At 35.6% G+C, this 13,675-nt stretch overlaps 1 protein-coding gene across 2 annotated transcripts in view; it reads left to right on the top strand.

The window, feature by feature from the left end:
- LOC118181179 (uncharacterized) overlaps positions 1–12,959 on the top strand; it is a 68,287-nt gene extending 55,328 nt beyond the window's left edge. For both annotated transcript variants that reach the window (XM_035350259.2, XM_085809133.1), the window contains exon 2: positions 10,926–12,959. In XM_035350259.2, the coding sequence (XP_035206150.1) occupies positions 10,926–11,843 (918 nt within the window). In that variant the 3' untranslated portion in view covers positions 11,844–12,959. The remainder of the gene's footprint in view (positions 1–10,925) is intronic.
- Positions 12,960–13,675: the final 716 nt, after the last annotated feature.

Genomic DNA, 13,675 nt, shown 5'->3' on the forward strand with positions numbered 1-13,675 from the left:
TCATTCATCAGATACAATTTGAATCGCTCTCTAATCTCTTTATTCATCACATTGCGATTATGTTTACAGCCTATCAGTTATATTTAAAGAAGGTCAAGTATTGTTTTACCTTTCTAGATGATTCAGATACTCTATGTATGGATTAGCATTTATACTGTGAAACTTTCTACTTAGATGAGACAGACATTTACTGGCGGAAGAATATTATCTTTACAATGATTCTACCACATTTTCACTAAAAATATATACGTAAGCATTTAAAAATAAGAATTGGATTTTGGCACATGTAGATTGCTTTGTGAGTACAAGTACATTAACATTTACTATTGTGAAGCTTTTTGCTTAGATGCTGCAGATTATATAACATACTTATTAGCGGAAGAAAAATATCTTAATAGTTAATCTGTCATAGTTTCATTAAAATATATACATATATATGTATATATATTGAAAACCGAGAATTTTAATCTTTTATGTGTAAATTAAAATCCTTTGAGCAAGCATAGTAATTGAACGAATGATATTTGAAACTAAACGCAAATCATAATCAGAAATAAGATCAATTCATTTAAAGAAAAGCAGGATTTAAATTCTAGCCGGAGCCCCAAATAAGATGATCTCTGATTTTTTTTTATTTATTATGTAACTACTTCTAAATAACTTAATTCATTTAATTTTACTCATTATTTATTATTTAATTTATTTTTGTTTGCCTCTCTCTATGTCTTTCTGTAGGGTTCCGATACTTCTAATTTTCTTTCTGACGGATATTAATGAGGATAAATTATTAATAAAAAATAGAAAATTGAGAAAAGCAAGGATTAAACAATGTCCTATACTCAAGATATGCCATATCGAAGAAGGGGCCTTTCCCAATCCGCTTTTCTATTTAGCGCAGAAAATTCGACTTTCTTAGAACAGAATCATACATGAACAGAAAGAAATCAATAATTAAACGCTAAGGAACACTGAGTATGACACTGTGTCCCATAAATTTGGATGCTTTTCAAAATGGCGTTTTTTTTTTTTTTTTTTTTTTTTTCCGCATAAGAATAAATTTTAGTTCACATTTCGCCAATTGATGGCAGTGGAGTAGCGGGCATAACTGGCGCTCAGGGCAAAATACCTTTCTTGGCGCCCTTCCCCCCCCCAAGAAAACACAGTGATATGATGAAAATTTTGTTTGGAAACCATTTGGCGCCCCTCTGCGAGCGGCGCCTGGGGCATCATACACCCCCTTGCCCCCCCCAGCTACGCCACTGATTGATGGTGCTGTTAGTAAGTATCCCTCTATAAAAAGAAAGAAAAATTAAGAGTATAACAGAATGCATTCGTTTGCATTTGCTAGCATATTCCGGTATTATTAATGATGTAACAGTCCATCGCAAGCTCTCAGTTGCACGTCTTCTTTTAAAGTATTTAAATTTACACATTTTTGCGATATTAACTGTGATCCGCCATCTACCACATGAAACTTCGCATGAAAACATTAATCTGCGTATGTTGCTGATTATTCTGTTGTATTTACAGCTATGTTTCTTTAGAGATACACAATTCTTAAGGAGTTAATGCAATATGCCTCTTTTATTACAATACAACCCTAATATTTCCTCATTCCTTTTTGAGAATGAGATAAAATATTGGTATTTCATTTGTTTCTATCAACTAAATTATGGTTACTAGTAGATAATTTGTAAACATATTTTAGATTCTTTCTCAGCAAAGAATTCCATTTTAATTTTGGTAGCTTAAATAAAAATTAAACATCATATTTAATCTGTATTTTATCCAAAATTTTGTCACAGTGAAAGAAGTTACTTAATTACCTTGGTTAGAATACGGTTATATTTATTTAACCTCATAATTTAGTTTACCTAATAATTTCGATAATCTTCCAAAATTTGCTCGCATGGTACTTGATGAAGTTCCATTGTGGTGAAAACTATTGTGAGAACACTTTCCCTGTGATGTCAGGAAAAGATTATCACAGATCATTATGTCATATTCCATTTAACGAAACTGAAATGAGGAAAAACACGTACATTTTAAAAACTTGATACCTTCACGCGCAACACATGCTGATGAGAAGAAATGAGGTCGAACTTAAGTCGGACATCCCGAATCCAAACCTACAAACAGATATATCAATAACAGTCAAAACCAGCTGGATAAAAAGTAAAACTAATGTTAACCTCAAGGCCGAAACAATAAAAAACTCTATGCGACGTAAGAAGTTCTGGTGAAAAAGACTCATTTTTTTAACTTCCCATTTATAAATGAAACTCGCAATTTGGTTACGCGTCAGATACCGCAGTGTTTGCAATTAGGCGTTCAAAGAGGATTTCGCTTTTTTTTCCCTTTTTTAATAGATAAGAAATGTGATTTCATTCATAACATACGGACTTGAAACGGAACTTAAAACTTCATTGAGCTTTTCACCATGAGTGATAATCTGAAGCACGCACAATAAAAAATAATCAGAGTAGTCGTCCACTGTAGATTGCTTATCATCGCAATGAATGCCGATATCGAAAAACTCCTGCAACAACAGTAATCCTGATCGACGATAAATAAATCTAGGTGTATTCTACGCCATACTATTTTCTACTTTGTCCGATTTATTCTACAGCGTACCTCTTAACTCATATGTCTACTTTCATATACATACAAAATACTAATACTACTTTCATATACATATGAAAGCAGTATTAGTATTTTGTAATGTATATTTGCATAGTATTAATATTTTGCAATGTATATGCATACGATAAATTAAGTAAAATAAATTTTAAAAAAAGAAAGAAACTTACAGAAAAAACGAAGACTGTTGCTTTATCTGTCTAAAAATATGTGTTCTGTTCGCAATTTTTAAGGAAACTAAAAAAAAAAAAAAAAACATGCGCCTTGACTTTCAACAACTAAATATTTGTAAATCAGAAAAGCTTATCCTTTAACGCCCTTTCAGGAAAATTCCATATCCCCTTTTCTCTTAAACAAAGACAACGGGGAAAATGTTATGACCACAGATTCTCAAAAGAAAGCTAGCGGCCCCCAAATAGACGGCAAGCTCTGCGGCTTGCCAGCGGTTCTCAACCTTTTAACTAACGTGTACCATCTATAACGTTGCGCGCCTCTAACTTGCACGCAACCAAAGAGTGACTGTGGAAACTGTATAAAAGACAGAGTCTTGTAAAGGGTTTAAGTCCCTTTTTATTCAACGTAATAAATTACAATTGCGTGCTCTTGACGCTTACAGACGGTGCCAACTCGGCAGTCAAATAAAAATAAAAACCTGAAAAGAAACTAAAGACAAGATTCTAACTACGAGGCTCTCTAAAATAACTAACTCACCGCGTTTTACAATACCGCTGCTAATTCAGCAGACTTGAAGCTCACTGGAACGATTACCACTACTTCCTGCCAAGCACATAGGCCGAAACGCGGGGTCCTTCAAATTCTCGCTAACTACCTCCGCGCTAGTGAAGTAAGAATATCACACACCGAACTCGTTTCCTTGCTATTTAAATCAGAATACTTCCGCTGATAATTTGAATGCTTGCGCGTTCTACTCACATTTACATATTCTGGCATTGGCAGTTCCAGGGGAAAGTAAGGCTTGACAGGAAAGATAGTTTAAACTTAAAATAAATGTTAGTTAAAATAAATATAAACCCTACATTTGCCGCTGCCAGAATTTGGAAAACTTGGAAGCAGGTCCTACAAACGACCTGTTGTAAGTTTCTCTAATTCTGAACTAACTGGCGAGAACCTCGTTTACACAAAAAAAATCTTATGTAACAAATTGTATACTACAATTCTGTTGATCTTATAAAGCTCTCTTCTTACAGCAACTTTTCCTGGACTTCATCAATCAATCTTGGTCTTTCCTTCCAGCATCTGGAAGGAATAAGTATCAGTATCTTTCTACATACATTATAATTTACACTTTCTTGACACAATAAATTTTTGTTTTTAAACGATTCGTTTTTCTTAGTTATTGCTTACTTCACATTCATTCAATTTTTCAAGCATTAATTTAACTTTACCCTGGCTCTCCACCGTGTGTGGTGTCAAACGGGAATATTCGTGTTTTAGTCTTACAACACTTCCCCTAACCACCATGATTTGTTAGAATTCAACGACCAAATAGACACACCTTACTCGACATTCTACAACTCAATGAGCTACTTTAATATTCTTAAAAATTCAAATGTAGGTGGAGAACCCTACAAAACACATTCATTCTAACTTCCCCCTCATTCATCTTTAAACATGCAGGCTTCGCTCTAAAGCATGACTTTACAGTTTAATACTTAAATTTTGACTTCATTGCTTTTAAGCATTCACTTTTAGCATCTACAGTTTTATGCTTCTAGACTAAATTCTACTTTTACATAACCTTCAAGTATTTACATACATTTACAAAATTTTAATACATATGCTTTTTACAATTTACCATAAAATGAATAAGAGAAAATAAATTTTTACTTTACTCATTCTTCGCCAAGCTGGCGGCACTGAAAGTAAAATTCTTATTAGTACAAGAATACGAAGTTATTTTTATCTTCGGCCAAATTTTGGCTTTAACATGACAGAATTAGTCTTTCGACCAACAGAAAATGCTTGTTTTTAGCTTTTACACTTAAAGAAAATAATACTTTTGCCTTAGCTAAATAAAGTAAAACAAAACTAAGTCTCAACCGAGACATATTGACTTTCGTCAAAACATAGAACTTCGTACTTATGCATAACATTTCGGAACAAAAGAGAAAAAAATTTATAGAAGGTTTTAACTTATCTTTGAGTTTTCGATGCTTGAAACTCCGTCATCCGTTTTTGGCAAAATTGATCCCAAGTTAGAGGTTTCATGGATGTCAATCTTCTCCTTATTGATCTCAGAGTGTCGTCCACGTTGCTTTTTGTTTTGCGTCCTCTACATGCTGGCCTCTTGGCGGAGTAATCGTCTGGTTGTTGGCACTTCCGTTTCTCCCTGGGACGGCTGGTCTTGACGTCCTCCGGTCTGGAGTCCTTCTTGAATTTCTTCTGTTCCTCGTATTTTTGTGCCTCCTGTTGGCGTTTCAGTTTCCGGAACGGCGGCCTTGCTGGCACCTGACTCTGTGGCCGTGTGCGCGTTTTCCTTGATGTGTAATTTCTCCTGCTATCCTTTGTAGGTGGTGTTTTTCTCTTTACCACGGTTTCTTTACCCAGTGCATCTGTATTTTTGTTTTTCTTAAACGCTGGAGTTTGAAAATTATTTTTTCTTTTTGATACCGACGTCCGGGTTGTAGAAGTGCTAGGTCTCTCTTCAGTTCTCTGTTTCTTTGGTGGTGGAATAGTTGTTGTAGTCTTTGGACCTTCTACTTCGTTTAGACTTGAGTCCTGCAAGAAACTTTTAAGGATTTCAAAATCATTTGGATTATAGTATCTTTTCACCTGGTCGGGACTTGCTTTACAGATTTCCCCTCTCTCGTTCTTAAGATATAAGACTACTCCTTTGATTTCCTGAATTACATAGGGGCCTTCAAACTTTGGAGCTAGCTTTGCCATAAAATTGTCTGGGGCACTTGATAAAGAAAATTTCCGCTTCAATACTTTATCCCCAACTTTAAAATCTGCTTCACGGCGTTTTCTATCGTAATAGAGTTTCTGCCTATTTCTTGCCGTATCCGAGGTTTTAAGTGCCTGATCAATTAGCTTTTGCACATCTTTTTGTTTAAACTTCTGCTCTCTTTGTTGCACAAAGAATAATTTATCTAAAGGCGTAATTAATTTTCGGCCTAAGAATAATTCTGCTGGAGTTTTTCCCGTAGTATCATGATGCGCCGTTCTTAAAGCATAAGCTAATTCATTTATGTAGCCATCCCAGCGCTTGTGATGTGTGCTAACGTAACTGCGAATTATTTTTACAATGTTTTTATTAACTCTTTCTGCTATGTTAGCCTGTGGTCTATACGGAACCGTTTTGATATGGCGTATGCCAAGTCCATTGCATATGTTTTCAAATATTTGACTAATGAATTGTTTTCCGTTATCACTAATGACTTTTATCGGTGCACCGTATTTTAAAATGTATCTGTGTAAGAATGCATCTGCGACTGTTTTGTCTGACGCGCGTTTAAGTGGAACAATTTCTATCCATTTTGAAAAATGATCTACTATTACTAAAAGAAAACGATTTTTATTTAACTCGCTCTGGGGGAAGGGACCAAGAAGATCTATGCCTAAAATTTCATTCGGAAATGTAGCGCGAATGCTATTTAAGTACCCGGCCGGGCTGTAATTAATATCATTTATTAACTGACATTGATTGCAGGACCTGACATACGCCGTTACTATTTTGTATAATTGCGGGAAATATACCGCCTCGCGTACCCTTTTTAAAGTCTTTCTGACCCCTAGGTGGCCCGCTGTTTTTTTTTTCGTGCAACTCCTTCAAAATGCTTAATCGAAGCGAGGCTGGGATGACTGGCTTATACTCAAGATTTTCGTTTGTTGTTTTCGTATAGAATAATAAATTATCTATTATTTCATAGTTTTTTGCTCTATTTCTTATCGCATCGATATCTGTATGCTCAAAGCTTTCGGGGTCTTTCAAATAAGCATAGATATTTCCAAATTCAGGATCAGCTTTCAGTTCAGTAATAACCGTATCTCTAGAATCTAAAATTTTTGAAGTCAACACAGCGCATTTAAGTTCATTTCCTTCATCGTCCAGTTTTATACGAGAAAGTGCGTCAGCTACATTGTTTTCCTTACCCGGTTTATATTTTATTGTGATATTATATTCTTGGAGTTTTAAAGCCCATCTTATTAACCTGGGCGTTAGATTTTTCCCCGAGTAAAGTCTACCAACAGCCGCATGATCCGAAAAGACTGTTACTGGCGATTTGCCGAAATAAACTCGAAATTTGTGTACAGCCATTAATACGGCTAATGTTTCTCTTTCTGTAGCTGTATAATTCCTTTGTGTCTGATTCAATGTTTTACTAAAAAATGCCAGAGAATGCTTATTTTGCATAAGAACCGCACCCACCGCATAGTCTGACGCATCTGCTGCAATTTCCAGGTTTTCGTCCCCCTCAGGGAATTTTAAAACAGGGGCATTAATAAGCGCTTCTTTTAATCTTTCAAAAGCTGTGTTAGCTTCCGCTGTCCACGTAAATTTAGCCCTTTTTCTTTTGATTACTAAGAGTGGTTCAACAATATTAGCGAAATCTTTTATGAAAGATCGATAGTAAGAACATAATCCAAGGAAAGAAGAAAGTTTCTTGGCGGTGTTGGGCGGTGGGAAATTCTTAATAGCTTTTATTTTTGAATCTTGCGTTTCTATACCCTTTTGCGAAATTTTATAACCGAGATATTTAAGTTCCTTAGTTGCGAACTTACATTTTGAGGCGTTAATTGTAAGACCGGCCTCTTTTAATAATTTAAAAACTTGTTCGAGGTCATTAATGTGTTGTTCCAACGTACTACTCGTTATAATTATATCATCTAGATAAATTAAAGTTGATTTTCCTAGGACAGGCTTTAGAACAATGTCCATAGCTCTCTGGAATGTTGATGGGGCCCCACACAACCCAAAAGGCATGCGTAAAAATGCATAAGTGCCCGATTTTGTTATAAACGCGGTTTTATGTATATCTTCGGGTCTCATAGCTATTTGATAGTAGCCAGACGTTAAGTCCAAAGTAGACATATATCTTGTCGATTTGATCTGTCTAATGATCTCGTCTATAACCGGCAAAGGGTAAACTGGAAATTTAGTAATACTATTTAGTTTTCTGTAATGGATAGCAAACCTCCAAGCCCTTTTATCCGAAGGAGGAAACTCGTTCTTTTTCCTACATAGTACGACTGGACTCGCGTACTCACTATTTATGGGCGTTATTATTTTATTCTTTAACATCTCCTGAATATGTTCTTCGATGATTAAGTCTTTTTGTTTGTCATAGCGGTAAGGTTTAGTCCTACAAGGTTTTTCGGCATTTAATTGAATCTTATGTGTTATTATTTGGCAGTTTCCTGGTTTTTCTGAAAATAAATGAGAAAAATTACTCACCACTTGCTGTATTGCTTTACTTTTATGGTCCTTCAGATGGCTAAGGTCCAATTCAGGTATCTCCACAGGTTCCACCACCCTCTGGTCCATCTCCAACACCACGGAACTATCTTGAAAATTTAATTTGGCCCTCGCGGCCCTTAAAAAGTCCATACCTAAAATAAGAGAGTGTTGCAGGTCTTTCACCACAAAAATTAATACTTTGAGATTTTCCTCTTTTACCTGTAAGTTTAATGATAATTTCCCGATGCAGTGACATGTTTTTCCTTGCGCCGCTATAATTTCCGTATTTCTGGTTTTAAATAATCGTATCCTATAAAAATTCTTTTTGAAGAAATTTTCACTCATAAAATTTCCTTCTGCTCCTGTATCGATGAGGGCTTCTACTGGTACATCGCCAACCAGGACTTGTATAATTGGTAGCTGTGAGTTTTTTACGATGACCGTGTTTAAATGTCTATTTGAGGGTTTTTTTAAAACTTCCGGGGTCTGGACCCTCCCTTTCACAGGCCCCTCTATTCGTTTAAAGCTTTCCTTTCAATCTGTGTCTTCTGGGTACGCGGATGTTTATTTTCAAATTTTCTTTTTGGGCCTTGACCTTCGAGTTTCGATGCGTTAGCTTGATAGTTCTTTCCCCCATAAGAGCGATTTCCATTTCTGGTTTCCTCCTTCCTTCGGGTACTTTGAGAATATGTTTCCCCTCTCGCTTTTTCCGCTATTCTGCGATTTTGAAACTTCACCGCCAATTCGAAAAGTTCCTGCAATGTGCTTGGGTTTCTAATTTCAAAGTAGTCTTGGACAGCGGGTAACAATCTTGGTAATATTATTTCAATTATCTCCGCATCGGGTTTCTTTCCATACAGCATATCCGTTAGCTTGAATTTTCGTAAAATAAAGTCCGTCAATTGTGCTGTATCCCGTTGATAGAAACTATATAGTTCGGCTTCCAGCCGTGCGCGATCTTTCACTATGGGGAAGGCCTTTACTAACGATTTTTTGAAATTTTCAAATGTATACGTCTGGCCTCCAAATTCCCCTAATAAAAATTTGCCTATGTTTTTCCACCATAGCGCGGCCTGTCCTCTTAGTGCTGATGTGGCGATGGCAACTTTTTGTCTTTCGGGAACAGGGTAGAGCTGAAAGTGGTTTTCTAGACCTTCTAGAAATACCGACACCGAATTTTTTCCGTCGAAATAGACGTTTGGCTTGATTGACGCTCTAAAAGTCTGGACCAGGTATCCAAATCCTTCTAACTGAGTTGTCATTTCTTGGTGTTGTCCAGCGGCTTCCATCCAATTTTCGGCCATTTCAGTTCGATAATTGTTCGGGCGCCAATATAACGTTGCGCGCCTCTAACTAGCACGCAACCAAAGGGTGACTGTGGGAACTGTATAGAAGACAGAGTCTTGTAAAGGGTTTAAGTCCCTTTTTATTCAACGTAATAAATTACAATTGCGTGCTCTTGACGCTTACAGACGGTGCCAACTCGGCAGTCAAATAAAAATAAAAACCTGAAAAGAAACTAAAGACAAGATTCTAACTACGAGGCTCTCTAAAATAACTAACTCACCGCGTTTTACAATACCGCTGCTAATTCAGCAGACTTGAAGCTCACTGGAACGATTACCACTACTTCCCGCCAAGCACATAGGCCGAAACGCGGGGTCCTTCAAATTCTCGCTAACTACCTCGGCGCTAGTGAAGTATCCTTGCTATTTAAATCAGAATACTTCCGCTGATAATTTGAATGCTTGCGCGTTCTACTCACATTTACATATTCTGGCATTGGCAGTTCCAGGGGAAAGTAAGGCTTGACAGGAAAGATAGTTTAAACTTTAAATAAATGTTAGTTAAAATAAATATAAACCCTACACATCTAAACAGAAATTGAAAACCTTTAGTACCACAACTACAAAGTACTACTACCACCACCACAACTCTTGGACAAAGCTCAGATCGCATAAATTTACCAGTGTTAAAGAAAAAATTCAATCAGAATGTTGGGGTTTTAATTTTTGAATTTAATAGTTAAAAATACATTGCTTCTTTGCGTACCACCTTGCGTACCACCGGTTGAAAATCCCTGGTGTAGAACTTAACTCAATCGAACGGACAATATTTCGATAAGCTTGTTGAAATATTGTTCGATTTCCTATAGCTTGTTTTCTGACACAAGACGCTTGTTATATGGGTCTTGTGTCGTAAATACAGCATAATTGTTGCATAAATAAAGCTTATTTAATGTGTTTCATAATCTTGAAAATTTAATTGTGTTGCATTAAATTAACATTTAAGAAATGAACATTCGTTAATGAACGAACAAATATCGCAAATCGAACACTTATTTTTGGACAGAAAGTGTATACAGTAGCTTAAAATAATAACAGGAGCCTTTCGTGACGCAAACGATGTTCTCTGTCAAACAGTTTCAGTTGTCATGTTCTTCTATTAGTGGCAAATGTTATTGATTGCGTTATTAAAATGCCATAAGTTATTTTGATCCCGTGGCCGTCGTGATCACTTCGAATACGTAAGGAGAAAGTGGATGTAATGAATAACTAATTCAGAGTAGAACAGCGGGGCGGAAAGAACAAAATTTTGCTATTTATTTTGAAAATATGAATAAATAATAAATAGAAAAAGAAAAGAAACTAAAGTATTTAAAATCAATGCTTCCATTTCTTATTTATCTTCATACATTATTGTAAAATATGGATATCTGTCTCCCTTTCTTTTCAAAGAACGAAGTTTCGTTTTTCTATCCTAAATATTAAGAAATTTAAATATAAACATTCTTATTAAATTCTTTTATAAAATATTATTTGTGTTAATGCTCATTCTGTTCTGATTCGATTTTATATTCTAGGTGATTCTGTTGGTAACCGCGTCTTGCGGAACAGCCTCTATATTGATCAGCCAAGTTCCTGAAAAAAGAAATAATGACAGCAAGTTTGCTTCTGGTAAAGTTACACCTCTCTCAAATAAAGTCCAGTCAGCGATTGAGGACAACTCCCATACAAATAATTTGGATTATGATTTAACGGCCAACGGTGCTCAAGAATCCACCAACTTCTTCACCGCTGATTTAGGAGCTCCTTTTGATTCCTCTTCAGATTATGGAGCTTTGTTTGACAACTTTCCCAGTTTGCCGTATTTTCCAGAATTTGGAGAAATATTTCGTATATCCCGCACGACAACACCTCAGCCACCGTTTCGGTTTCCTGATTATGTGCGAGATGCTTTTCCAGACAGACCGCCGGAAAATACTGTAAAACCCTTGGCGCCATCAAGTGGAAGCTCTACGGTTAGTTCCTATGGCGATTCTGTTGGAGGAGGTAGACGGCCGTCCCGACGACCCCCTCGACCAGCGTCCAGCGGGACGAGGACTAAAGTGAGCAAACAGAATCATAATGAACCAAAAGAGAAGCCCAAATCTCTCAAAAGTAAAGCTCCCAGCAAATCGAGAGACTACCCTAAGATTTTCAGGTTTACCTCAGATAGAGTTAACCTTGCTGAATTCGATATGAAAAAGAAAATGAATGAAAATTATTTGACTCTTACAAAAGGAGATGAGCTAGACTCTGACAAAGTTAAAAGAAACAAATTTTTAATACTTCATGGTGGAGTATTCGAAATTGAACGATCAGGTAGATCTGGTCTCTATCATGCCAGTTCTAACAATCATCCTGAAAAGGCTGCACCTGATAGCGAGTATGTTTACAATCCAAATCTTGAAAATGACAAAGTGGGACTAGAAAGTATGCAGTATTTTTACAAAACGTGAAATGCATTTTGCATGCATTGCTACGTTATTGTTAAAAATTATATATTTGTTATTTGTTACAACTGAATCTTCTAAGAAGGTTCGTCGAAGATATATAACTGGGTATTACGCCTGAAATCGTCTTTACAAGGGTATAGTTTTTAAAAAGAAGGCTTGTGAGCTACATTATATTGTTATTCCTGTGTAAATTTGTTCTTTTCGTTGCAGGTAACATTAGAAAGGAACTATTCTTGTATTGTAAAGGTTAAAATTCCCTTTTCTTTTAATTAGGCAGATTTCTGCTATATGATGCAGAATTTTAATATTATACATAAAGCTTGCAGGAAAGATTATGTATTTAAATGGAAGTGTTTTGTGTTATTGGTACATAAAAATTCTAAAACTACAGTTTAAAGTGTTTGCTAATGGAATTTGTGGAAAGCTTTTCATTCATGTCAAAATTCGAGATCTCTTGGGGCTCTGTTAACAATTACAATAACGACAAGTATGAACACGAAAACTTCCACTAAAATTATTATATAGAGATATAAAAGAAATCAATCATTTAAATTGATACTTATTTTTAATTCAGTTGAAAAATTCTCTTAAATCTTCTACTTCAGAATATCAAAGAAAGATATTCTGAACTTCTTTTATTGTCACCTTTTAAATACCGCATCATGACATTTTCTGGTTTTCTCAGCTCTGCAAACAGATTTCGACGCTTTCTATTTTCAGAAATATTTTCTTCATTTCATGATGTATCAAGTTGTTTCAGTCTAAAATGGAAATATCTAACTCCATTTTATGCAAGAATTTTAATATAATACGCTTGAGTGTATCAAAAAAATTCTTCACAGTGCTTCAGCAGGTATATTTTCTATGTTTAATTATGTTAATTGAAACTAAATTTTACCGTACCCACTTTATTCAACCAGTTTCATTTATTTTCATGAAAACATATCTCTCAACAGTCATCTTTTAGTGTTTAATTTTTTTTATTATGAACTAGTGTAGCATGCAGTTTTGTAATAGTACTTTCACTGACATGACCATCTGTACCCTAAGACGTAGTTAAATAGTAATAAAAGACAGTTTCATAATTTATGTTAGAAATAAAGATTTTTTTAACATCTGTCTGCGAGTCGCTTATTATCTTTTTCTTATTTATGTCCAATATATTTGTATCAAGTCAGTGCAACTGAAGTGCGTTTGAAGTCCCCTGTGTTATCATTAATGAAAATACCTTATAGGATTGTTCTGAATCAGGAACTGTAAACCCCTTAAAACATGAAGAGAATTATCACTCCAAGCTATGAAATTTTTGACAAGAAATAAAACCACCTTCCAGTTTTCATTCTTCACCTGCACATATAAGATTACTTTCCCTACACTTTCACAATGTTTGTCTTGGGCGAAAATTACTCTCGTTACTTCAATACCAAATACTCTATATCGTTTAAAATTTTTTTCAAAAACAATTTTCTGACAAGAAACTACTTTGCACCAATCTATTTAGTAATGCATCCGCTGGCACATTAGTTAATAGGATTCGACTTACTGGGAGAGACAAATTTGTAATCAACACTGTATTGAACCGAGTCCGAGAGGGATTTTCTGCCTTCCACAGCGACTGTACCCTCCATTTCAGCATCCTCGATTAGTTTAAATTCTGACCGTCTTCACTCTGTTTCCTCTTTTGTGATTTATCTTGGTGATAGCCATTAGTGGTTGAAAATTTCTTCCTATTATCAAAACGTCTACCGCCGGCAGACCGTGAGTTTCCTTGCGCTATAGGTCTATACAAATATCCCCTCGAACTCTGCCCGGACCCCTTCTTCGCGTGTAATTAC

This window comes from Stegodyphus dumicola, chromosome X2 (genome assembly GCF_044657685.1).
Source record: "Stegodyphus dumicola isolate Sdum_Otavi_A_Nest chromosome X2, ASM4465768v1".
Taxonomy (NCBI): domain Eukaryota; kingdom Metazoa; phylum Arthropoda; class Arachnida; order Araneae; family Eresidae; genus Stegodyphus; species Stegodyphus dumicola.